The sequence below is a fragment of the Vombatus ursinus genome, unplaced genomic scaffold, assembly GCF_900497805.2.
Source record: "Vombatus ursinus unplaced genomic scaffold, bare-nosed wombat genome assembly UNPS02014789.1, whole genome shotgun sequence".
NCBI lineage: Eukaryota > Metazoa > Chordata > Mammalia > Diprotodontia > Vombatidae > Vombatus > Vombatus ursinus.
Window position 1 is genome coordinate 11,212,031 of NW_020954567.1, and position 27,248 is coordinate 11,239,278.

Sequence of the window (27,248 nt, forward strand, 5' to 3'; positions counted from 1 at the left end):
TAAAGGTGTGATACAATAATAGACATTATCATTGGTTGGGTAGAAGTGGTAACCAAGTTCTTCTAAATCAGCATAAGGGGTAAATGATAATATGGAAATACCCCTTCTAAAAGATTATAATACAGCGATTATAAAATGGCATTTATAATACCTCAATGAAGTTCATCTTGTACTGACATCCTTAAATTCCATTCTTGTTCTGGCTAAGCCTCTGAATTAGATAAAATCTCAGATTTTCTCCAATATTTCTGGTTCATCAAAGGCCAATCCAAAATGGAACTGGCAATTATGAGGGTTCCTGTAATGAATATTTAGTTCTTGCCTACTTGTTTCTCTGGGGTAGTTAGGAATTGGCATTTGTGGTAGCTATGGGCCTGAGCTAATAATACTCTAAAGGCAATTTTTCTGAAATTTCTTACTGTTCATACTGCATACCAAGATAAGCTCTAAGTGGATGTATTGCTTAGACATAAAGAGTAACATTATAAACAAATTAGAAGATCAAGGAAGAAATTGCTTTAAGATCCATGGATAGGGAAAGACTCCATATCTAAACAAGAGATAGAGAGGATCAAAGAAGATAGATGGATAATTTTGATTACATAAAATATAAGTTTTCACACAAAGAAAGCCAAAAAGTCCTTGCAGCAAATTTCTCTGATAAAGATTTCATTTATAAGATATGTAAGGAACTGGTTCAAATTTTTAGGATTGATAAATCATTAAGAAATATGAACTACCAGTTTTCTAAGGAAGAAATCCAAGCTTTCTATATCTATATGAATAAAATGCTCCAAATGACTGATAATTTTAAAATGCATAGCCTTCAGATGGATAAAGCTGACCAAAAAATGGCAAATTTTGGAGAGGCTATGGGAAAACAGGCACATTAGTACATTATTGGTGGATTGTGAATTACTAGGGCCATTCTGGAAAGCCACTTGAAAGTGTTTCCCCAAAATTATTAAACTGTGTGTATTCTTTGACCCAGCAATATGCAGCAATTAGACCTATATCCAACCAAACATCAAAGAAATGGGAAAAGGAAACATCTAGCAAAAATATTTACAACAGCCAATATTTTTATGGTGGCAAAGAACTGAAAAATAAGGAGGTACTTGTCGATTGAGTAATGGTTGAAGAAATTATGGTATATGAATATAATGGAATACTATTATACTAGAAGTCATAATAAAAGAAATACTTTCAAAAAAACCCAGGAAAACTTGTGTGAAATGATGCAGAGTGAAATAAATGGATCCAGAACAGTAACATTGTAAAGACAAAGAACTTAGAAACACTCAAAAATTCTGATCAGCATAATGATCAACCACATTTTTAGAATACCCTTGCTACCTGTTTCCTGACGGAGGGATGATAGGCTCAGGGTACAGACTGAGACATCTTTTTTTGGACATGGCCAGTGCAGGAATCAGATTTACTTGAATATTCATATTTGTTACAAGAATTTTCTTTTTTCTTTTCTTTTCCCCTGGAGGGAGAGAAAATAGATTTTTGTTAATTAAAAAATTAAATTAATTTAAAATTTTAAAAAGTCTTGTCAACTACCATTGTGTTTTATAAAACCAACTTTGTAGCATTGGCAAGCTACTTCTTCATTGTGCATTCCCCTCTCTTAATTTCTAAGAATGATTTATTCAAAAGAGAATTGATTCTAGTTAGCTTCAGTCTACTTGTACAGGGTTCTATTTTTCTAAATATGTCAGCCATTTTGACAAATAATGTACCGAGCTCACATTTCATTTCTGACCCAACTAAAGAAAAACTGTATTTGAGTGTACAGGGGGTACCATATACTGTTGTCCTCGTGTTTCCAGTCATTGCCAGCACTGGCTATCAAAACTGCTTATGCTGCAAATAAAATTTGAAATGAAACCCATCTGGTGTTTCTCATTGAATTAGGACCAGAACATTTCTTTTAAATATTAACAGATGGTTAAATTCTTAATATCAAACTAACATTTTAAAACATCTGAGGGGACCCACTAAAAGGGGGAAAGGATGGAGGGCCATGTGTTTTTTCCATTCCCAAATCCTATTCTTCCCTTCCCCCTATCATTCCAAGCCACGTGTCAAGGATCATTAGACTTCTATCTCAAGTGTTTCTTTACTCCTTAGTAGCTGTATTTAGGTATCAAGGTAATGTAATCAAATAACTGGGGATATGTTGCTGTTGGCATAGTCAAACAAGTTTTATTAGAACAAATTTTTTCCTTGTGCTTTTTTCCATAGGAAAAAGAAAAGAAATACATGCTTCCTTTGGACAACCTGAAAGTTCGAGATGTGGAAAAGAGCTTTATGTCTAGCAAGCATATCTTTGCACTTTTTAACACAGAGCAGAGGTGAGAAAATAAAGGAGGTTCTCCTTTCATGGATTTTGCTAAAGATGACTAAGATTCAAAGGTATACACACACACACACACACACACACACACACAAAACCACACACATACACACACACATACAATCTCATTATTCCTACCCCTAAATTGGTTGACTTTTGAGGTTTCCACTTTCATTCAGTTTATTTTTATATCCTCTCCACTGTATAGGGTTTTGGTATTATTTTTTCAGGTTAATTTTTTTATTATTTTATTTATTTGTTTTTATTTTTCAACATTCACTTCTATAAGATTTTTAATTGTAAATTTTCTCCCCCTCTGTCTGCTCCCCCCTCCCTATGCTCCCCCCACCCCAAGACAGCATGCAATCTGATATAGGCTATATATGTACAATCATATTAAATATATTTCTACATTAGTCACGTTGTAAAGAAGAATTAGAACCAAAGGGGAAAACTGAGAAAGAGACAGAGAGAGAGAGACAGAGAGAGAGAGAGAGAGACAGAGAGAGACAGAGACAGAGAGAGACAGAGAAACAGAGAGGGAGAATGAGAGAATAGTATGCTTCGATCTGCATAGTTCTTTCTCTGAATGCATATAGCATTTTCCAACATGAGTCTTTTGGAATTATCTTAGATCCTTGTATTGCTGAGAAGAGTTAAGTCTATCAAAGTTGGTCATCACACAATGCTGCTGTTACTATGTACAATGTTCTGGTTCTGCTCACTTCACTCAGTATCAGTTAATGTCTTTCCAGTTTTTTTTCTGAAGTCTACCTGCTCACAATTACAAAACATTTTTCACACAAATAAAGGCAGATCTAAATAATTGGAAAAATATCAGTTGCTCGTGGGTAGGCCGAGCTAATATAATAAAAATGACAATTCTACCTAAACTAATTTATTTATTTAGTGCCATACCAATCAAACTACCAAAAAGTATTTTATGAGCTAGAAAAAATAATAACAAAATTCATCTGGAAGAACAAAAGGTCCAGAATATGAAGAGAATAATGAAAAGAAATGCAAAGGAAGGTGGCCTAGCTGTACCAGATCTAAAACTGTATTATAAAGCAGCCATCATCAAACCCACTTGGTGCTGGCTAAGAAAAAGAGTGATGGATCAGTGGAATAGGTTAGGTATATAAGACACAGTAGACAATGACTATAGTAATCTACTGTTTGATAAATCCAAAGACTACAACTTCTGGGATAAGAACTCATTATTTAACAAAAATTGTTGGGAAAACTAAAAAACAGTATGGCAGAAACTAGGCATAGACCAACATCTTATAGCATATACCAAGATGTGGTCAAAATAGGTACATGATTTAGATATAAAGCATGAGACTGTAAGCAAATTAGGAGAGCAAGGAATAGTTTACTTATCGGATCTATGAAGAATGGAAGAATTTATGACCAAACAAGAGATAGAGAACATTATGAAATGCAAAATGGATAATTTTGATTATATTTGATTATATTAAATTAAAATTTGATTATATTAAATTATATTAAATTAAAAAGGTTTTATACAAACAAAGCCAATGTAACCAAGAGTAGAAGGGAAGCAGAAAGCTGGGAAACAATTTTTAAAGCCAGTGTCTCTGATAAAGGCCTCATTTCTACTATATATAGAGAACTGGGTTTTGTTATTCTTTTAAGTATGAGAGGTTTTCTAAATATCATCTTATTTTTCTCATGCCTTTAAGAGAGAGCCACTCTACATAAAAGCTTTCCTTTACCTGAATTTAAAATTTATGTGCTATTTAAAAGGCAAGGTAACAATTAAAAGTAGACTAGCCTTACAATCAGAAGATTCAGGCTTGTATCCTGTCTTTACAAGCTAGTAATTATGAAAAAGTATTTACTCTGAGCCTCAGTTTCCTCCTATTTTAAAATAGGGATAAGAATACTGCTGCCTATATCACAAAAATATTTTAAGAATCAAAGTAGGTTATGAATATATAGTTGTTAATGGTAAGGTTCTATGTAAGTTGAATAATTTTTATCAATATTAACATCATTGTCAATCACAATGCCATTGTTTCATATATTAAATCGCAGGTGTCAAAAATAGCCCATTAAGTAACGTCTATCCAGATATATATTATCATTAATATATATACGTATATAAGTACATCCTAGTACAGATGATCATAATAATGTTCTGTTTGTATAGAGCTTCACAGTTTGTGAAAGCCTTTTCACTTACTGTATATATGTAAGAGTGGAGCTTTTATATTTACTTTCAAAGATACAATCACAAATATACAAAATTATTGCCCCCAGTTCATGAGAGGCATGATCATCCTCCTCTCTTGTACCATGTGAGTCTCTGGAGAGGGAATGGGGATTACAGTCACAGTTTAGCTCAACTCCCTTAGAGTGTAGTCTGAAGTTCCAAGTCCCAAACCTATCTCAGGTTCAAGTAGAGGCACCCTGGTTGGTTAGCTGCACCACCCCACTGGCAATCCTGGCACCACTGTCACCCAGGCACATAGGGATCCCCTCCAGTACCTGTAACTGAAGACTAACCTCCAAACAGAAACACATGTGTCCATGCTCATTTCTCTGAGCTGGGTTAAAAGAGAGATAAGCAGGGAAAGGTAAGTCCCTCCCCTCTCCCTGTTTCATTCAGTTTAGGCTTGACTTGGAAAGATGCTCAAGGTAATGTGCTGATAGTTTTACATCAGGATTTGCTTCTGGGCAGTAGTTTCATATATATATGTGTGTGTGTATACAAACATACATATATACATACATATATGAAGGTCACTATGAGCTTCATACCAACATTGTTCAATTAGAGAAAGTGAAATAAAAAAAAATTTTAAAGGATGGAAAGTTTAAAATAGGTGTGAAACTAGGAAGTAATTTTTAATTGGAAAAATCAATATGAACAAAACTGAATAATTCTGCTTCTGTGAGTCAATTATGAAGGAACATCAACATAGCTTTGTGAAATCTGATTTTTAACAAGTGCCTCCAGATTTCCTTGCATCTCCATTTACAAATGAATAAAAGTAATTTGTTAGGTTCAGGGACTGATCCAGAGTCATCACACAGTAAGGCAATGATTGAACAAGAAACCAAAGCTCCTTCCTTTGCTTCTAGCGTATTGCTCAGTGACTCATTATTTGTATTTTTTTAACCACAGGAGTGAGAGAATTAAAAATAAATATACAAGAACAACAAAGACATTCTAAAGAAAAATAAAATGGCCTTTAAAATTGGCATCTTTACCTTAGAGGAATTGGAGTAGAGGCAGCAAAAATAATGGAAGAAAAGAAAAAAGGAGTTTGCATAGACAGAGCAATGGAATGTTTCCTGAATAAGGGCCAAACTAGAACTAGTTTAGAGGCAATCTTCAGGGGAATTGGGTGTGCCCCTAAAGTGAGCTACAAAGAAGTATTCCACATGGCATGTGCCTGGATCTTCCTTCCATGCTTCCATCCAGATGAATAGGAAATTTAATTGGCAAATCAGAAGTCAGAGTGAATCCTGAGTCTTTAGACAACCTGGATAGTACAAGATCTAGATGTCACTAAAATAAGAATTTCCTTGCGACAGAAATATCCTGGAAAGCTCAGATCTCTCAGTAGACGTTATGATCCCCTTGAATGGGATCCTCTGGCAACTCATGACCAGTAGTCATGACATGTAGTCATGTATTCATGACTCGTAGGCATGAATGTCCAGTTATATAAAACAGGGCAGTCAGTCTTTTTTTAATCTTCTAGATATATTTAAGGGCAGTTAAGTGGCTCAGTAGATAGAGTGCTGGGCCTGGAGTCAGTCCTGAGTTCAAATCTGGCCTCAGACAGTTACTAGCTACATGTCTCCATCTGTAAAATGAGTTGGAGAAGGAAGTGGCAAACTATTCCAGGGTCTTTGCCAAGAAAATCCCAAATCAGGTCAGAAAGAGTCAGATACAACTGAAATGACTGAACAACAACAACAACAAAAAGCCATATTTAACCTGACAAACCTCAAACCTACTTTGATACTCTCAGGACTGTCACAGTGGTCATGCTTGGAATGTGAACAGAGTATAAGGAGGAACCAGGTTCAGTCTAAATCTCTCAGGAAGTTCATTTTCAGTTTGTACTAACTGGAGATATCTAAAAAGCCCTTAGAGGGAGGAATTGTTCTATCTCCTCCCTTCCTTCAAGATTCTGATATGCTTTAAAGAAATGTGTATCCTCCTGTGGGCTATATTAGAAAGTGTAACAGAAATTCATTGGTTTATTGGTATATCTCTAACCCATTGATGCATAAATATGTGTTGAGTCCATATGCTAGAAGCCCGTCCTAGATCCCTGAGACCTCAAAAACCACAAAACTGAGAAGGTAGTGTGACACCATGAGAAGAACTCCTAGCCCCTAGGAATTATTAGGTGACCTGAACCAGAATCTCAGCTCGGATGCTTACTAACTGTGTGACCAAGAGTAAGTTTAAAATGTATCTGAACCTTAGTTACTTACTTTGTGAAAAAAAATGGATAACAATTCTTGCATTGTCTCTCTCCCAGATCTGTGGGGAAAGCATTTCGTAAATTACTGCCATGCAAATGTGAGGTTTCATTATTGTCAGGGAATACATGATAAAGTATTATGAGTAACTAGTGCTTGAGGGAGGGAATTCTTCTCATGCTGTTTTCTAGTACTTGCACATATTTTCTTGTTCCATTAGCAAGAACTCTTATGAAATTTGAAATCCTTTGGATAAATACTGTATTTAATAGACTTGGACAGAGAAATACTATTCTATCAAACTCGAACTTGATTCATATGGTCCTCCATAAAATGTGTCCATTAAAAAGCATTTATTGAGCACAGCTTTGAGTCTGTGTGCTATTTGAAAAAAAAAGACACGATCCATAAAGGGTGTGTGATCAAGTTAAGAAGATGAACTTTCCATACATGTAATAAAGTAGGAAACAATTATGGAAATCTTTAGAAACAGATACACTGTCGTATCTTTCAACTCAATTCCTAAATTCTGATGGAAGAGAAAGCAAAAAAATGATCAGAGTGGATCAGGTTAGTCAGGAAAGACTTCTTGGAAGTCTTCAGCTGCGTCTTACCCTGAAGTGGTAGAGAGGGAGTTAAAAAACTTTTTTTTCCCTTGTAATTAAGAAGGAATATAATTAGTCAAAACAACTGGAAAGCCCACTAACAACTTTATGATCTCAGAGTTGGACATGACCTCCAATTAATATTGCTTAAAAATCTGGACATATTTCCCATTTTGAATCATCTATTATTTGTATAAATAGTTCAGTGTTAAATTATTTCAACTGTGTTTTATGTCTTTTTCTCATTTTTTAAAAAAATTCTGACCTTACCTCTAATGAGTTAGTTGATCTGACAGTATAGACACCTGACTTAGAGATAATTTTTATACCTGTATCAACTGAAATATAAACCATTTCATTTTATATGTCATTATTTGGTAAAATTTTTTGGTGTTCTCTATTTTCTTATTTGTATTTATGTTTTCCACTAGTATAACATAAACTCCTTGAAGCCAGAGTACATTTCATTTTTAACTTTGTATACCAAAGTACCTAGCACAGTGCTTGTTATGTAGCAGACTTTTAATAAATGCTTGTTGAACTGACACTGAATTTGCACACAAAGATCATAAGGGACAATGTAAAATAAATCAACAAGACAACAAGGACATGCTGTGCTTCAAGAATCCCAGTTTTGCAGTTGTGGGAAGGATACATTGGGGAAGATTGGTATTGAGCCCAGGGAACCCATTTTGGAGGCAAATACAATAGTTTAGGCTGTTGTTGTTGACTCATTTCAGTAGTGTCTGACCTCTGTCCATGCCAAAGATACTGGAGTGGTTTGCCATTTCTTTCTCCAGAGGCAAATAGAGGTTAAGTGACTTACCCAAGGTAAGTCAAAACTAGGAAGTTTCTGAGGCTCGATTTGAACTTAGATCTTCCTGCTCCCAAGCCCAGCACTCTATCCATTGTGCCACCTACCTGCCTCTAATAGTTTAGAGGAGAGGTGACAAATGCCTGATCTAGAGGGTATTGGCCCTGTAAGTGGAGGTGAAGGGACAGATGTGAGAGATATTGTAGAAATACAATCAATAGATATTGGAAACTGATTGGATATGGGACTGAAGAAGGGGGAAGAGTTGAGAATGACTCCCAAATTGTAAACCTGAATGTCTATAATGGTCATGGCTTCAACAGTAATAGGGAGGTTAGGAAGAGAAGCAAGTTTTCAGTGTAAGACAGCGAGTTCCATTTTGGATATTTTGAGCTGGATAGACATATCCAGGTAGAGATGTCCAGTAGGCATTTGTAGAGTGTGAGGCTAGAGCTCAGGAGGAGAGATAAGGACTGAAGACATAAACTTGAAAATCATCTGCAAACAGATGATTATTTGGACCCATGGGAAAGGATTAAATAATTGAGAGAGTTTATAAAGAAAACCCTGATATACATCTATGAATGGGATTGGGTGTGGGAGGGGATTGGCTGATGACCACAAAAAAGTTTTGCTATAAAAATCCAGGGGAGAGAGACCAGCCAAGATGGTAGAGTAGGAGGAAGGGTTGCAGGACAGCTCAACTAACAGTTACAAGAGTATCAGACTAAGTGAACAGAATATAAGGAGAAACCAAAGTTGGACACAACTCTCCCTTGCACAAAATCACAAATTACATCTGCAGGCAAATAATGAGAGTAGAAACTGTGGAGCAAGATGAAGCCTGAATCACATAGCTGAAGAACAGAACAGGAAGACTGGGATCAGTCCCCTAGTAGAGGGACCACAGATCCATCAATAAAACTGTACAGGGGACCTCAGACTTAGCCCATAGGCAAAGAACAAGGACATAGTGCTATTTCTCTGACCCCAAAGGAGACATCTGAAATAAAACCTTGCCCAGGCAACAAGCTCTCTGAATATAGAGTTTGCCAAACAGAAGTTAATGACTTGACTCAGATTCTTATAATCTAGCCAATACCTCAGTAATGTTCAGATTCCTTAAGAGTCTGCCCAATATGATGGATGTTCTGATAAACCTTGTCTTTGGCTGAAAGAAGGCTTGGGTAGAATTCATTCAGGGAGGACCCGCGTGTTGTGATTTTGGAGTCCCAGCACCCCTAAACCTCTAAACCTCAACATTTTGGTGGCCCGTATAGGGAAAACTACCTAACCCCAAGTTCTTCTCCAGCCAAGACTGGAAGGTATGTAGGTCTCTCCCCACTCTTTCTTGCCCTGCAGTTGGGGTTGCTCTCCAAGAACCTAGGAAGGCTTGGAGGTACTTTTTGGGCAGATAGTTACGAGGCTATCTTCATACTCAGCCTGACGCTCTCAGGCTCTTGGTCCACTGGATCAGTTTGGGAACACCTTCCAAAGCACAGAGCACGAGAACAGATGCCCCATCTGAAAGCATATACCCATTTCTATCAATTCTCTCAGCACTAGGGAATTGGGAAATCTGCAGGTGCTTTTTGGCTACCTAAGTCTTACTTACTCCCTTCCCTCTACACCCCAGAATCCTCCTTCATGGAGGTTACAGGGAAAGTTAGAATAGCTAAGAACATCTTATCAGATTCTGGAAGTTTTGTGATGTTTCGTTAAGGAGTTTTGAAACACCTCCTTGGAACCCTGGTCACTCCCTTCTCCCACTGCCTTCCCTTGAGTCAAGAAGGTATCTGTTAATCCTTCACATAAGAGAAGGAAGTTTCACCCTCCCCCCACCACCTCTGAATTTGCCTTCTACAGTATGGGCCACCCTGGCAATGGCCTTGGGCCCTGGGGCAACCTTTGCCTGGAAGCATCACCCAGGTTCAGCACATCCTGCTCAAGGCAAAGAAGCTAGCATCTGAACTTGGACTACAGGGCCCATTCATCTATAGTTGGTTGTAAACAGCGGGTACCAGCCAATGTCCCCCCACCCCTCCCATCGTTCCCTGGATGCAGCCAGTATTTGGTTCCAGTCAACCTCCTTTTTGGGACTCCCTTGAGGCAGGGACAGCTCTAGGCCCCTTGCCAGCAGGAAGCAGTTTCAGAAGTCAATACCTTTGCCCCTTACCCCAAAAGAATTTGGGTCCCATTTGTTTGGGGGGAGAATGCTGAGGATGGGATCTGGACCCCAAAAAGGAAAAACCCTGGACTTTTCCCACATGGCCAATCCTCTGGCATTTGCCTGAGGCTATAATCCTATCAACTGGCCTTTCATTATCACCTACACCTAATCTACCTCCAGATGCCATGCCCCCCCCACCACTACTTCCCACCCTAAATCCTATCTAGACTCCATTCTCTCTTGGCCACATAGTCCAGGTCCCAGGAGTTCTCTTCACCCCAGTTTACTGGCCACTCCCATCCAGATCTTCCTTAGACCCCCTCCTGCAGTCACTGCAAACTACTTGGCCACTCCTAGATCCCTCCCACATTCTTTCTGTATATAAGGTCCATCTTGTCTTCATTAAAGTGCTCAGATTCTTAAAAATCTAGCCACTGATCAGATTCTTATAACCTAGCCAATAGCTTAGTAATGTTCAGATTCCTTAAGTCTGCCCAATATGATGGATGTTCTAACAAACCTTGTGTTTGACTGAAAAAAAAAGAAGTTAATGACTCTGTGAGACAAGAAGAAATATTGAAACAAAATAAAAAGACTGAATAAATAGAATAAAATGTAAGGTATCTCATTTTAAGAAAACTGACTGGAAAACAGATAAAGAAGAGATAATTTAAGAATCACTGAACCACCTGAAATCCATAATTAAATTTTTATAAGAGCCTATATATTATATTTCAAAAAATCATGAAAGAAAACTTCCAGGACATATTAGAATAAGAGGGAATAGTGAAAACATAAAGATTCCACTGATAACCATCTGGAAAAAAAAACTAGAATAATAACTTTTAGAAATATCATGGGGAAAATCTAAAGCTTCCAGCTTTAGTTTAAAAAAAAATACTTCAAGCAGCCAGAAAGAGTTCAAGTACTGAATAATCATAATCACTATAAAGGAGTAGAGAGCATGGAATGCCATTGTTGTTGTTTGTCTTTCAGTTCTCAAAGAGGACCATGGCATCAGGAAGGAGATGTCATGACTTGCAAGTGAATTGGATTTAAGTGAAAGAGGGCCATGCAAAGTCACCAGCTTCATTCTGTCCTCTGGAGCTATCTTGGTCCAGTGGCGAGATATAGATCAGGATGCTAAAGATGGTCACAGATGCAGGGGAAACCTTGGCCTTTTTGAGCTAAGGTCTTTCCCAGGTCTCAGGTTGTCTGAGTCATTGCCTATTCAGTGATGAAGGCTAGGAAAAAATGAGGCAAAGAATGTCCTCGTTGACCTAGTCAAAAAAAAAGAAGAGAAGGAGCAAATGTCAAGGAAATTATAACTGTAGAATCTGAGAAAAGCACCACACTGTACATAGCCTCTATTTCTTAGTAAAGAGCTGAAGACCTCTGCTGAGATAGAGGGGAAAGGTGTGGCATTATGATAATGATAATGATGATGATGATGATGAAATAGTAAACATTTACATAGTGCTTACTATGTGCCAGGTACTGTGCTAAGCTATTTTGAATTATTTTCCCATTCGATCATTACAATAACTGTGGGAGGTAGGTGCTATTATTATCCCCATTTTACATATAAGGAAACTGAAACCATCAAAGGCCAAGTGACCTGCTCAGCCAGTAAGTGTCTGAAGACTTAAACTCATCTCTTCCTGACTCCAGGCCCAGTGCTCTATCCACTGTGCCACCTACCTGTAGGTAACTTGAGAAAAGATTGATGCACATACCATGGGGAGTATGAAAGAAAATAACTAAGTCACAAAATTTTAAAAAATCAATCTGAGAGAGGAAGACCCTCAGGGTTTCTGGCCAAAACTGAAATAATTGCTATTTACACTCACTCTGAGCCCTCAGTGTTCAAACAATGACCAAGTGAGGCTTGGGCTGGGGCCTATTATTAGCCAATCAATGAAAGCCAGTGATCTGGGTTCAAGGCATGGTCCATAAAAAAAAAAACCCAAGATATATTGCTAGGTTTCAATGACCAAAATTTATATTCCTTTGGGCAGAGCAACCGGAGGTAAGGGTATAATTTCCTATGTGCACAGAAGGTGAGGAGAGAAGGAGAGGAGAAAGAAGAGGGAGAGGAGGAAAAATAGGGAGAGAAGGGGAAAGAGAGAGAAGAAGATGGAAGGAAAGGAAAGAAGGGAAGGAAGGAGGAAAGGAAGGTAGGAAGATACTAACATTCAGCAGCATATAAATAGGAGTGGAAGCAGACAGTGGTGATAAACCAGAGCTAGGATTTACAAAGGAGTGTGCAAAAATAGGACAAAGGGGGCAAAGTAATTGAGGGTAGAAGACAGTGTAAAGTTGAACTAGGAAGTTATCAGATCACAATTATGAAGGAAAAAAAGTGAAGCCAGGGCAAGGAAAGGTGGGAAGATCACAATGATGAAGAATAGATTTAGGAAGAGTAAGCCAGAAGGAAAAATGGAAAGGTTAGAGACTCTGGTCTGAGAGAGGGTTTTTAGAGTTCTTAATCATGGAGGTTGAGGAGTCCTAGGCAATGATGAGGTTGAGGGCATGGAAAGGCAAAGGCCTTTCCTTCTTTGCGGCTGAAGTGGAAAATGGGACAGATCATAGGGCAAGAGTTTGTTTATTAGACAGAACTCTCATACCTACATAACATAAATTTGTCTTCAAGAAGGGGCTCAACTTGGAACTATGCCTAAAGGGCTATGAAACTGTGGATACTCTTTGACCTAGCAATGACACTACTAGATCTGTATCCCAAAGAGATTGAAGAAAGAGGAAAAGGACCTATTTGCACAAAAACATTTATAGAAGCTCTGTCTGTAGTGACAAAGAATTGGAAATTGAGGGGATGCCCATCAGTTGGAGAAGTAACTAAACAAGGTGCATGGTATATTACTGTGATGGAATACTGTTGTGCCAAAAGAAATTTTTTCAGAAAAACTTAAGCAGACATATGAATTGATGAAAAGTGACATGAACAAAACCATGATAACAGCAATATTGTATGATGATCTACTGTGAATGACTTAGCTATTGTGAATGACTTAGTTAGAAAGACCTGGGTATATATTTTCCTCAGACAATTACTAGGTGTGTGACTCTGGACAAGTCATTTAATTTGTCTGTGCCCCGGCTGCCTTATCTGTAAAATAGATGACCTTTTAGGTACCTAAATCTATATCCCTTTGACCTCAAGACAATATTTCAAGTCAAATCATATGGAGAAAGCAAATACTTACTAGCTCTGTGGCCCTGGACAAGTCACTTCACCCTGTTTGCCTCAGTTTTCTAATCTACCAAATGAGCTTGAGAAGAAAATGGTAGACCACTCCAGTATCTTTGGTAAGAAAACCCCAAATGAGGTCACAAAGAGACATGACTGAAACTATTGAATAATAATATATTCTGTACTTAATTTTCTACATACATATTTTCCCCCAACCTCTTCTCCAGCAATAGAATGTAAACTTCTCTCACACAGAAATCATTGTTTTGGAGTTTTTTGGTTTGTTTTTGATTTTTGTTTCCCCAACTGTAGCACCTAGTAGTGCCTGGTACATGGTAGATGCCTAATAAATGCTTATTAAGTGAATGAGTAACTGAATGAAATATGCTAGTGAAAGAAATGAGAGAAATAGTTTGAAGGAATAGCAGAGTACAAGAAAGGTTTGTTGTTTCAAAAATCAGATTGAGACTTGAAGAAGTTTGGAATTAGAAGAAAGCAAGTATAGAAGGAAACACTGAAGATGTGCGGGGAAGGAGGGGGGTAGTTAATGGAACAGGGGAAAGCTATCTGGATGTTATTAATCAGATCTCTGAGGTTCAATAGAATCATTCAACAAAGCTTATATATTTAGGTGCAAAATTCCAATATGATTTCTTGAAACCTGGCAGGCCTGATTAAGTGCCCCCTTCCATTTCTGAGAAAATACTTTTTCAGTCCCCTCTGTTTGAGTTGCAGATTTATTCCTAAAGCTCATTCAGTTGCTATTTCCACTTTCCACTACAAAGTGTAAAAACAGTTTCTCTGTGGCCCCTAATCATCAGGTGTGTGGGAACTGATGTATTTAACATCCTCCCTTAAAAAGCCTTTAGTGTCTTAGTGCAATTCATGTGGTCTTAACTGGACTGGTAAAGTCTATTTTTGATCCATTCTAAACAGTGCTTTGGAGCTAAAATGTCTTAAATGGAAGGATTTATTACTCCTAGCGGTTACTTCTTCAGCTCCTGGGGTTAGTTGGCTGCGTACACTAATGACTGATTCAGCTTACACAAAATTTCATGTAAGGATAAGAATTCAAGACCCCTTCTGGGTGCCCTTTAAGAGGAGTGTCAGAGTTATGCCAGAGGAGTTGATTATGTTTCCAATATTTTCTCCTTATATTTATAGCTTTCGTAAAACCTTACTTAAGCTGTAGGTTAAAAGGCTTTTTGGGGGGAGGGGCGGAGGGAGAGGGTGGAAACAGGGGTAATATTCTAAGGTGCTAAAATGCTCATCCGAATTTCTGTACTATTAGCATTGATATTGATCTTCCTTGGTCTTCACTGTCCCTGAGCAGGCCGGCAGTGTTGAGGTCGTGCTAAGGCCCATTTGGTCCGAGGTATGTCGGCTCCAGTAGCCAGTTGAGGTGTGTTTCCATCCAGGAGGTTGGTGGGACAGCTGCATAGTGCTTTCTGACTGCTCTGTGGGATTCCTGTTCTATTTGTTTTTTTAAATAAAGTGATTTTCCTTCAACATAGTTTGATTCCAGATTTGGTTTATCAAATTCTCCTCCCACCAACACTACTACCTTTTTTCCTTCAGAATATGATTTTTTTGATCTTTCAGTCCTCTGTTTAGTCCTTAGCACATTGCTGACACTCAAGAAGTGTCAAACAACACCATAAAATAGCTAAGTATGTGTGCTTTAGGAGTGTTAAAAAGAATTGTTCTTTAATCTCATTGTTGAAGGATTTTTTTTTTCATTTGTAAGCTGATGAGAAACATCAGGTTTTCAATTCATGTACCTTTATGTCTTAGCAAGACATGTTGGAGTTTGTATTTTTGGGGGTATTGCATCATGATATATTGGAAAGAATACTGGATTTGGGGTCAAAAGTATTACATTCAAATTCTAGCTCTTCCACTTACAAGGTGTGTATACTTGGGCAAATTGCAGCCTCCCTAGGCTCAGTTTTATCATCAATAGAGGAGGTTGAGTTATGTGATCTTTAAAATCTCTTGCAGCTTTAATATTCTATGGTTTTTCTTACTAAATTAAGGGTTAGACATTTTGAGATAACTTTACTTCTCTTTGGTTCTACCATCTTCACCTTGGAGAATAGTAAATCTCGTTTTCATTTATTCCTCCATACATGACTCTGAGGCAATCTCAAACTCGGTGAAGTCCTAAAGTGACACAGTTTCTTCTAATGGAGAAAATTCAGAAAAGGAAAATGAATTATCACAAACTTACCTTGTTTCTGCTTTATAATCCTAACCATAATGGAAAAGTTTGGGGCTCCCAGACTCTCTTCTTAGTGTCCACATGATTCTTGCAAGAAAAGAAATCCTGAGACCAAAAGACCTTTTTTGTCCATTGGATGAAAGAAATTAGCATTGATCAAGGATCCAGGGATGCTGCTCAGAAAAATTTAAAATCACTATGTGGAGATCAAATAAGAGAACATGGTGATAGACAGGTTTCCCCCCTTCTGTGTAGAGAAGAGATCCATATATCGTATTACTTCCAAATAGAAGAATTCCATGAATGAACTCTAGAAATCAATATATCGGGGTCTAAATTGGATGATGGATGGAAGTACAGTTTCAAATTCTTTCAGAAGATAACTTGAAGGCAAAAAGAAATCTTTCTTAAAAGTTATTATGCCCAGAAAATTACCACAGACTTGAATTTACAGCCTATGTAACTAGGTTGTATTTTTGTAGGTAGAACAAGACTATATGTCATCTTTAAAAATCACACATTTCAATAGACTTGTAAGTTCTAGTATAAATCCATTTTGAACTCTATTCTCACAGTTCACAAATAGTTTGTAAGATTTTGTTCTAAGCTTCCCAAACCTACATTTCTCTATTAGCTTTAGCAACACACTTTTTAAATGTTGGGATTTCAAGAAAAGGAGTTTCTTTGATGTACAAAAGCCTGGAAAAGTAGAATAAATGAACACAGGAGAAACTGGAAGGTTAAAATGAAGATTTCAGTGGCAGATGTTTTCCATACTTAGCTGTTTCTCCACTTTTGTTTCTGTTCTTATTACCAAATTCATTTATATCAGAGACACAAGAAATACAGTAGAGGTATCAACTAACTTCCCATTAAGAGTAACTTTTTCCCCCTCTCTAAATATAAACTGATAAACTGTGTTCTCTACTTCTCTAAGATTTGTAGTAGCAATCAGATTAACAAGGAAACAAAAGTACATTTTATCTTGAAAGTTGTTCAAGCCAAATCTCCTTTGATTCACAGAACTTTGTTGGGGAATCTTCTCTCCCTTGATCCTTGTCTGTCCCTGCAGGGTTTTTCTTGTCATATGGTTCTCCTTCTGCATATTTCAGTATACCTAATGCCTTTTTTTCATTTAAGAAAACCTCAACAGTTGTCAAATAATATTATTAAGCTCATTGAAAAAGAGAGGAAAAAATGATTTAAAATAAGAGACTGCCGATGAATAGATGGAAGTGTCAATGACATCTGCCAGTTTGATTCATTCCAGACATCAATAACAGTTTGACAGGAATCAGATATTATTGGTGTAATATTTTAGTGACCTAAGCCTGTGATAATCAGTTTCCTAGCTCAGATAAATTCTCATGAAGGGCAACATAATTACTTATGTATGAAAAACCTATGACTTGAAGCAATCAATTTAAATTCCTCTCTTTATTGCTTTTTAAATTAAACTTTGAAAGAAAATTGGAGTGTGATGTTCTATATAGCTGAATGTGCCTGTTTTCAGAGAAGAAGAAAAAAACAACCAGGTAATTGGTGCCTTTCAGCTTTTCAGAAAGTTATTAAACATTTAAGAGAATTCTTTGTATTTAAAACACAAGTAAGTGGATTTGTCTAGAATTAGATAATACTTCTTAGAATGTTTTGGGATTTCAAGCAACGTAAGTGATGGCACCACAGGTTCACATTCTTTCTTTGCCAATGATTTAGATTTAGGTTGTATCTTAAACAGCTAATCTTTGCCAGCACGCATTTTTAGTCAAACCTCATGAGGCAGTCATGTAAGTAGGTCCACATCCAAGGACTGCATCGATGAATAAGCCCCAAAACGGCTGTGCAAAGTTCAAGAACAAAAAGAAATTATGGCTTTCACAGCAAGTTTACTTTTCTTCTAAGATTTCAGAACAAACACTTTGCCCACTCCCCACCTATTTCCAGTAAAAACTATTTGCTGATTGGCACTTTTCCTCACCTCTCAGAAAAGCACTGTAGCTTAGGAGACAAGTGTGTCTCCATTTCGGAATCATAAAACAGTCTCAGCTGTTATTCATTAATGATAGGGAAGTAATCATAAGTTGTGAAAATGATGCAAAAAAGCTGTAGGATTCTTAGATCACCTTTAAATGAAACAGTATGCTCAGGGTAGGAGGTGAGGATATAGGAGAGAGCCTAGCAAACTATCTTACTGCCTTACAAGGTTTTTACAGATGGTCTGGTATAAGTAAACATATAAATTAAACATCAGGACTAAAAGCATTGGAAGTCCTGATAATTAAAGTTGGTCATATTCATAGTTTGCCTAATAGAAAGTGTTAGTAGTTTTTTAAACTTATGGTAAATTTCTGATTTGTTTGGAGGGGATGAAGGTGAAAACAAACAAATAAGCCTGTAGTGTTCATCCTCAGGACAAACTAAAGTAGTTAAGTGAAATTTCCCAAGCATTCATGTTCAACAAGTTTAAAAACTGAGTATTAGGAAAGATCAGTTGGACTGTAACAGAATTTACTGTCAGCCCCTGGCTGTCACTCTGTATAGGAGGGTTTGTGGTACAAACTGAATACAGAGTTGGAAGACGTGTCACATTGTTGTTATTGTTTAGTCATTCTTCAGTCATGTCCAAGGCCTCATGACCCTGTTTGGGGTTTTCCTGGCAAAGATACTGGAGTAGTTTGCCATTTTCTTCTCTGGACCATTCTACAGATAAGGAAACTGAGGCAAACTGGGTTAAATGACTTGCTCAGAGTCACACATCTAGTGTCCGAGGCCAGATTTGAACTCAGGAAGATGAGTCTTCCTGACATCAAGCCCAGCATTGTATCCACTATGCCACTTAGCCACCCGTGGAGATATGTAATATCCTGCTACAAAAGTATTCTGCTCAGGAAATGGAGTTGGATGGCTTTTAAGAAAAAAAAAAAAAACTAAACAGTGTTATGAACATTTTCCTTGAAGAGAGTGTTAGCTGTGCGCAGCCTGAAAGAAAATTTCCAAATTGCTTTGGTGTTCATGGAAACCTTCTCCCAACAAAGGAATAGCCCTTTATTGGAATGACCAGGGTTTTGTCCTAACCTGTAAGATACTGCTGAGTAAGTAAAACAAGTCACTGTTGAAGCAAAAAAAAAGTCACAGTAATAGAACAGTAGGAGGATAAAACAGGAGTATCTCTTTTGTTTGTTTTAACTGATGAACTCTCTAGGACTGTTGCCTTTTAAATTTAGTTACACTTCAACAATGTAGGAACAGCATTCTTAGGGAAACACTATTTTGTTACTATTAGTATTGCTATTCCATCATACTTTAATACATAAAGCAATGACTACCTGCTGTGTTCTTGGTAAATTGAGAAAGGCTTATGAACTGTAAGCCAAGATCTAAAATAATCTCTTCCTAACTGTTAAATGGGATATTTTTACTCTCTGAACTTGGTTTTATTTCTGGTCTCTTTAAGAATCAGGTACATTTGCAACTCTGTATTACATGCACACGATATGTTTATTTTTCCTTAGTGACTTAGTGAGGAACCAATTTATCCATAAATAATAGTCTTGTTGAGTCTATCCTCTGGGAAGTAATCTAATGACTTGAATCTCATACTCTTGAATCAAAAATTATACTTTTAAACTTAGATACTTTCAAACTGAGTGAAACTATTTAGTAGCATATGTAATTAATTTTAATTAACACGGCCCGGGAGAGGGAACCAAAATGTCACCCTCCTTGGTAGAAAATGCTACTTACACATTGTAGCTAACTCAGAGCAGATGGATGGTTTCATAAAGAGAATATTTTCAGAGACCAACTGTATTGGCTTATTATTTCTTTTTCTCCCATATCATAGCTGTGTAGATTTTAAAACTGTCATTTTAGTGGAATTTGAAGAAAGCAACATTCACATAAAAGATCATCAGTGACTATGATTTTCATGACTGCTTTTAAATACCAAAATACCATTTTTAACTGTTGCTTTCAGTGTGTATGTTAAGTATATACCTTATTAAATGAATGCTTTTACATTGTAAATATATGTGAGAAATATAGTATATGTATGAAGTCACAGTTTTTTAATATAATCATAATGTAGATTAGCTAGGTGGCACAGTGGATAGAGTGCTGGACCTGGAGTCAGGAAGACTCATCTTCTTGAGTTCAAATCTGGTGTCAGACACTTACTAGTTATGTGACCCTGGGCAAGTCACTTCACCCTGTTCGCCTCAGTTTCCTCATCTATAAAATGAGGTGGAGAAGGAAATGGCAAAACCATTCCAGTATTTTTGCCAAGCAAATTCCCAAATGAGATCACAAAGAGTCAGACATGACTGAAATGACCAAACAACAATAACAAAAACCATACTTAGATTGAAGCATGGTTGTTCTATTAGTCTATCTAAATTATATATGATTTATTTATTCATGGAATCTTTAATTTGGCAGGGGCCTTAGAAATGATCAAATCTACTCACTCCCTGCCCATGGCTGCTTCATGTGCTGCCCATTTACCTACATGAATTAAAAAAAAATGGTGAGTCACAGACTCTGTAGTAATTTTGAAAGGGTGGTTAGGTGATGCATTCCATACTGCTCTGTGATATATCAGTTCTAGTTTTATTTCTAGTGCTGTTTCTAGTGGGCACATTCTCATCATGAACATGTTTGCACATTGCTTTTTTCCTCCACTTGGTTTCCCAGTTTCAAAAACAATGACTTCATTGGTTACCAAATTAGATTTGCATATAGTCCTTAGAGAATATCTTAAGGCAGAGGTTAATGCAGACTACATCTGGAAAACTGAATTCATTTCAAACCAAGTTGATAGAGACATTTACTTTAGCAGTCAAATACCACACATATGAACTCTCTCAATCTCCAAATCATTCTTACACTATGAAATAAAGAACAATTTAGGGGCAGAATTTCTGAAGATTTTCTTTATTTCCCTTATCTGCCATGACATTTTTTTTGCTCTCATCAATAATGATGACACGCCAAGGGCAGATTTAGTCATCAGAGTGAGAATAGGCCATGTAGAGCTTCTCTATGTGTGTAAGAGCTGTTTGAGAAATGCGTGTCAAGAAAATGTGGTTTGGGGGCAGCTAGGTGGCACAGTGGATAATCGAGCACAGGCCCTGAAGTCAGGAGGATCCGAGTTCAAATCTGGCCTCAGACCACATACTTGTCACTTACTAGCTGTGTGATCCTGGGCAAGTCACTTAACCCCAATTGCCTAAAAAAAAAAAAAAAGAGTGAAAAAAGAAAATGTAGTTAATGAGGGTGGAGAGGTATCAGGTATAATTGTTAATTGGTCATGACTTGCTTTTGGCTAAATAAATAAAAGAATTATTTAATTTCCTGGGAAAGGGGATCATACCTGCCTTTGTCTTGGTGGCTTTCTGAGCCTATTCTGTTTTACAGATCTGAAGTTTACTAGAAAAAAAAAGTATTGAGCCAATTATTGATCAAATTTTCATGTTTTAAAAAATGAAATCATACATAATGAATTAAGCAGAAAGAGAAAAACAACAGGTGATGACTTCAATAATGTAGAAGGGGACTGAAACCTATATAATTATAATGACCAAGAAGCTTGGATCTGGAGAAGAGTAGAGAACATGCACCTTCTCCTATCTTCTCAGAGATGCACGATTATCAGTCGAGTAAGTTAGCAGCAGACTTTAATTATGTATATACCATGTGCCAAGCACTATGCTGGGCACTGGATGTGCAAAGACAAAAGTGAAATATTCTCTGCTGTCACAGAACTTATATTCTATTATGAAATATAACATGTACCAGTAAGGAATATGGAAAATACATATAAAATCAATAAAAGGTAATTTTTGTGTAGGAAGATCTAGCAGTTGAGGGTATGAGGAGATGCTTCATGGAGAAGATGGCTCTTAGACTTAGTCTTGAAGGACGCAAGCTGAGATGAGAAGAGCATTGGGGAAAGCCAGTACAAAAGCATTGAGATCAGATGTAGAGTGTTATTTATTAAAACAGTAAGGTTGTCAGTTTGCATGGATAATATGTGAAGAAGTATTAAGCATGGATAGATATTAAGAATGGGAAATAGGTTGAGGTTAGATTGTGAGAACTTTGAATGACAAATGAGTTTATATTTTATGTTAGATAGAGGCAATAGGGAGCCACTGGAATTTATTGAGAATGTGTGGGGGGGGGGGTTGGTGACATAGCACTATTTTAGGGAAATCATTTTGACAGTTGAATTGAAGATGCATTACAGTCAAAAGAGACTAGAAAGAAGGAGACAAATTAGAAGGCTAATGTAATCATCTAGGCAAAATGTGATGAGAGTTGAACTAAAGTGGTGGCTATCTGAGTGGCAAGTTTGGAGAGCCATTTCTGTTGCATGATATGGTTAGAAGCCAGATTGAGAATGGTTTGAGGAGCGAATGAAGAGAAGTGAAGTCAGTGAAAGATGACAGTTTTCTCCCCTAGGAGTTTGGATGAGAAAAGGAAGAGATAATAGGATGAGAGTTTAAGACTATGATAAGGTCCAATGAAGTTTTTGTTTGTTTGAAGATATGAGACACTCTAGTATGTTTTAGGCCATTGGGAAAGACCCAGTTGATTGGGAAAGACTAAAGACTAGAGAGGGGAGATGATTGTGTAGACAGTCTGCTGAAAAAGACAGCATTGCATGGGATCCAGGGTACATTTAGAAAGGTTGGTTTTAAAGAGAAGGGCCACCTCCTCATGAGACACTTTGGAATAGCTTCTATGAGGAGTGGAATAGAAAACAATTAGGGTAGAATTAGAGTTGCCTTAGTGCACTGAGGAGCCAATTGAGGTTAAGTAACACATCTATAGTGTGTTTCATCGAACTACATTTAGCAGCATGTGAATAGGAGAAGACAGTGGGAGTCATCCAGGGTTAGGGTTTGGCAGGGCATGAACAATCATCAGAAAAAAGAACAAGAGATTAAAAAAAAGAAAAAAAAGAAAAAAGAGCAAGAGGCTTGAGACTCTGAGTGTGAAATGCTTTATCTGTTGTCAGACTCCATTGATGTGTTGGTTAACTTTGCTGAACTTCTTTCTCTTTTTAAATTCTCTATTGCAAGGGATGATTCTGTGCTTAGGGGAGGGAAAGAGTTATTCAAAAATCAAGGTGAATCAAAAACAAAAGAAAGCAATATTTCTAAAAGGAAAAAAAAAAACAAGTTTGCCTAACCGTGTACTCTGATCAAAAATCTTTAGTTACTTCCTGTTGCCTCTGAAGCAAAGTTCAGACTCTTTTCTCTGTCATTCAAGATCTTTTGCAACTTGGTTCTACCTTATATTCCAGCTTCATTTCATTTACTCTTCTCTATGCACTTTCTAACTTCTGTGAAGCTATAGTACCCTCTGTCCCAAGGACCCATCCTTTGTTGTCTTTCTCTTTGTTCATGCTCTTCCCTAGGCCTAGAATATTCTTCTTTCTCCTCTTCAATTGTTGAATTCCTCCTAATCCTCCTAATCTCAAATATTGACTCCTTTGAGAAGCATTCCCTTCCAATGACCTTTGTCCCCTGGGATCTCACATAGCACTCCTATGCTGTATTTATCATACTTTTTGTATATCTTGGCTATCTTTTTATGAGTTGTATGCTCCTGTTGCACTATAGTTTTCATGAGGACAGGGTCTTTCTTTGTATCCTTTAATTTTTTTTTTTCATTTTCTCTGGTCCTAGTATAGTGTTATACACAGAAAAGGGATTTAATAAGTGTTTATCTGAATTGAATATATAGTAAAAATATATTTATCAGCAATCCAAATGGACAAAAAGTTCAAATGAGAGAAAAAAATTTAAGTATTCTACTTATGTGCCATTATTTTCATAGGGTTCAATCTAGAATTCTAGAAAACAAGGATTTCAGAGAAAGACATTTGTAAACATGAAAGAGTACAGAAATGAGAATCAAGCAACCTGGGTTTAAAAAGGTACTCTTCTAGAAAGTTACTATACAGGGTAATAGATATTAGGCATGGACCAGCTATTTAGTTCTTCTACCACAAATGAGATGCATAAAGACAAAAAAACTTAAAAGCATACATCCACAAATACTTAAAATATAAAACAATAATGATGATTTCTATTATATTTTCCTAGGAGGTAGAAAAGTCACGAAATTTCTGGTATTGCTGAACAAATTTTACATTGACATCTGATCTTCACTATCCAACTCACTCGAAGTCCATATTTTCTGACCAACAGGGCATGCATGCATGCATTCATGGCTCATTTTCCTGTCCGTCATCTCCTCCAAGAAAGGGCATAGTTTCAGGAAGCACTTTCTGCTTCCAGCACCCAGTCTTTTCAACAACTACCTCTTGAACTTCTAAGATAGCCACCAAGGCTGTAAACATCCATCTCCAGATCAATGTTTGGTCACCTGTGCGGAGAAAAAGAACACAATACAGAAGAGGCAGCTAAAGACTAAGGGAAACATACATTGACTGCCTTTTACCTATAACCACACATCTATTGCTGAGGTGGGAGGATAAGGAAGGGGAAAAGGAGGAAAGTCCTCCTCCCCTCACTAGAATTCTGAGGGAGAAGTGACAGAGTCCCAAAGACTATACTTGAAGCAAGGAATGAGAAACTGAGAGAATGGATGCTATTTTCTTCTTTTGATTGGGCAGCTCCTTTAGGATCAGTGGCTATTCATCTTTTGCCCCATCCATCTCCCGAGATAGAGGCCAAGGGACAAATTTAGAACCTCTAGTTGAATATGCCCTATAACTAAAAGCCAACATCTATGTGTCATTAGAAGTGTCCTGAGTGTATACCCAGTCTCATCAATCCCACCACCACAAATGACAAGGATTAAAGAACTAAGCCAAAAGCCAGACCAGAGCATGTGTCCATCTCCATGAAGCTAGATAACATCTCCATGGATTCATCCATGTTACAGTCTAAAGAAAGAAAATTTAAGGGATAATAATAGATATCTTCAAATATTTGAAGGTTGGTCGTGCTGATAAGGGTACAGATTTATTCTTTGTTGTTTTAAGGAAAAAAGTAAAAACAATTGATGAATGTCATAGAGGTGAAGTTTTCAGCTCATTGTAAGAGCTAACCAGTGATTACAACACCTTTTTCCATGCTAAGGAAATCAGGGCTACTGAACTGGAGTGGGAGAGAGGGAGCAGAAAGGCAGCAACTACTTCTAATACATAAGTGCATAAGTACTTATAAGGAGTACATAAGTCTCCCCCCGACATCATTTTAACCTGTAACCTTCAGAAAACACCAAGAAAAAGGCAGAATTTCTATGCTAGTGTTTGTAAAACTGGCCCATTCTATTGCTCTTGTATAGTTGATTTTTGCAGAAGAAGGAATACTGTGATACTAAGTGAGACATCTTTGTGGTAGAACTGTATAGCTATCTTGTTTTGGAGTTGCTTTCAATATGTATATCTGTGTTCTCCTGCATTGTGTGTGTGTGTGTGTGTGTGAGTGTGTGTGAGTGTGCATGCATGCGCCATGGGAATGTGGAGCCTTAATAGAGAAGAGAGACACCATGGTACAATATGAAGAGTGGCTGCATCTCTGTATCTGAGTTTCAATTCTATCTCTTTTACTTATATATGTATGACAAGATCACATATGTAATAATAACTTCAGCAAAATTGATTAACACAAAATAAATCCAAAACATTAATCATTAGTTCTATGTATAGCCAATAAATCTCATCAAGAAGAACTAGAGAGAGAAATTCCATTCAAAATATACAAATATACAAAATACATAAAAGTATGAAATATTTAGGAGTAGCTATGAAGCTTCACTCAGAGACTATAGGAATCCAACATTGTAGAAATGATTAGAGAAATACTAACTGTTCATGGGTAGGTCAACCCAATATGCTAAAAATTACAATATCAACTAAATATTTTGTTCAATGACATACCATTCAAACTACTAAAGGAGTATTTAATAGATCAAGGAAAAATAATAACAAAATTCATGTGGAGGAATAAAAAGTAAAAAAATCTCAAGGATAATAATGGAAAAATGGGAAGGGATTTTATCAGCAAAGCATTTCAAACTGTAATAAAGGCAATAATCATTAAAAATGATTTGTTTTTTTTAAATAAGCTAGATAAGTGGATCTATTAGATATGCAATATACTGAAACAGATAACCATAGTAACATAGTGTTGGATAAACCTAAAGACCTCAATTACTAGAATAAGGATTCACTATTTGACAAAAAGTTCTTGGAAAAGTAGATGACAGTCTAGTAAACACTAAGTTTAGACCAGCACCTCACAAAATGTACCAACATATGCTCCAAATGGATGCATGACATAGATATAAAAGATCATATCATAAAGAAATTAGATGAGTAAAGAAATTATTACCTTTTGGATCTATGTATAGGATCTCTGTTTAGTACTTAACTAATAAATTTTAGAGAGGATCATACAATATATTTTGATTATATTTTGCTTGACTTGTTTAGAATTTTGGTTATATGAAATGTTAAAAGGTTTTACACAAACAAATCTATTGTAATAAAATCAGGAGGAAAACACATGCTTAGCAAAAAAATTACTGTAAGTTCCTCTGATAAAAGTCTCACATCCAAGATATATAAGGAACTGATTCAAATTCATAATGCTGAACCTTTCCCCACTCCCCCCATAAAGATAAGAACAAGAAATTTTCAAAGAAATAAATACAAGCTATCAATGACATATGGTGAGGGGAAAGCTCTAAAAATCTAATAATTAGGAAAGTTAGGAGGTAGAGAGGGTTTAGGAGGAATGATAACTTGTTTCTGGATGTGCTGAGTTTAAGGTGTCTACTGGACATCTAGTTTAAAATATTTAAAATACAATTGGAGATGTAAGATTGGAGGTCAGTAGAGAAGTTAGGGAAGTATGGGTGGATTTGAGAATCATCAGCATAGAGATGGTAATTAAATTGATGGGAATTAATGAGATCACTAAGTGAAGTAGTATAGAAAAAAAGAAGAGGGCCCAGGACAGAGCTCTGCAGGATACCTATGCTTATAGATCGTAATCTAGATAAGGATGCAGCAAAGGAGACTGAGAAGGAGTGGTCTTATAGGTATGAAGAGAACTAAGAGGAAATGATATCCTGAAAACTTAAAGAAAACAGAGTATCAAGGAAAAGAAGGTGATCAACAGTGTTAATAGCTGCAAAGAGGTCAAGAAGAATAAGGATTGAGAAAAGACCATTGGATTTGGCAATTAAGAGATCTCTGATAACTTTGAAAAGAACAGTTTTGGTGGAAAGATGAGGATGGAAGCTAAGGGATTAAGAAGTGAGTAAGAGAAAAGAAAGTGTAGGTACCTATAATAGATAATCTTTTCAAGGAGTTTAGCCACAAAGGCAGAAGAGATATTGGATG

General features: G+C 36.8%; 1 protein-coding gene across 8 annotated transcripts in view; it reads left to right on the forward strand.

Annotated features, from left to right (window-relative positions):
• DNM3 (dynamin 3) overlaps nucleotides 1-27,248 on the forward strand; it is a 689,813-nt gene that overhangs the window by 416,292 nt on the left and 246,273 nt on the right. For all 8 annotated transcript variants that reach the window (XM_027868462.1, XM_027868461.1, XM_027868465.1 and 5 more), the window contains one exon: nucleotides 2,254-2,363. In XM_027868462.1, coding sequence (XP_027724263.1) covers nucleotides 2,254-2,363 — 110 coding nt within the window. The remainder of the gene's footprint in view (nucleotides 1-2,253; nucleotides 2,364-27,248) is intronic.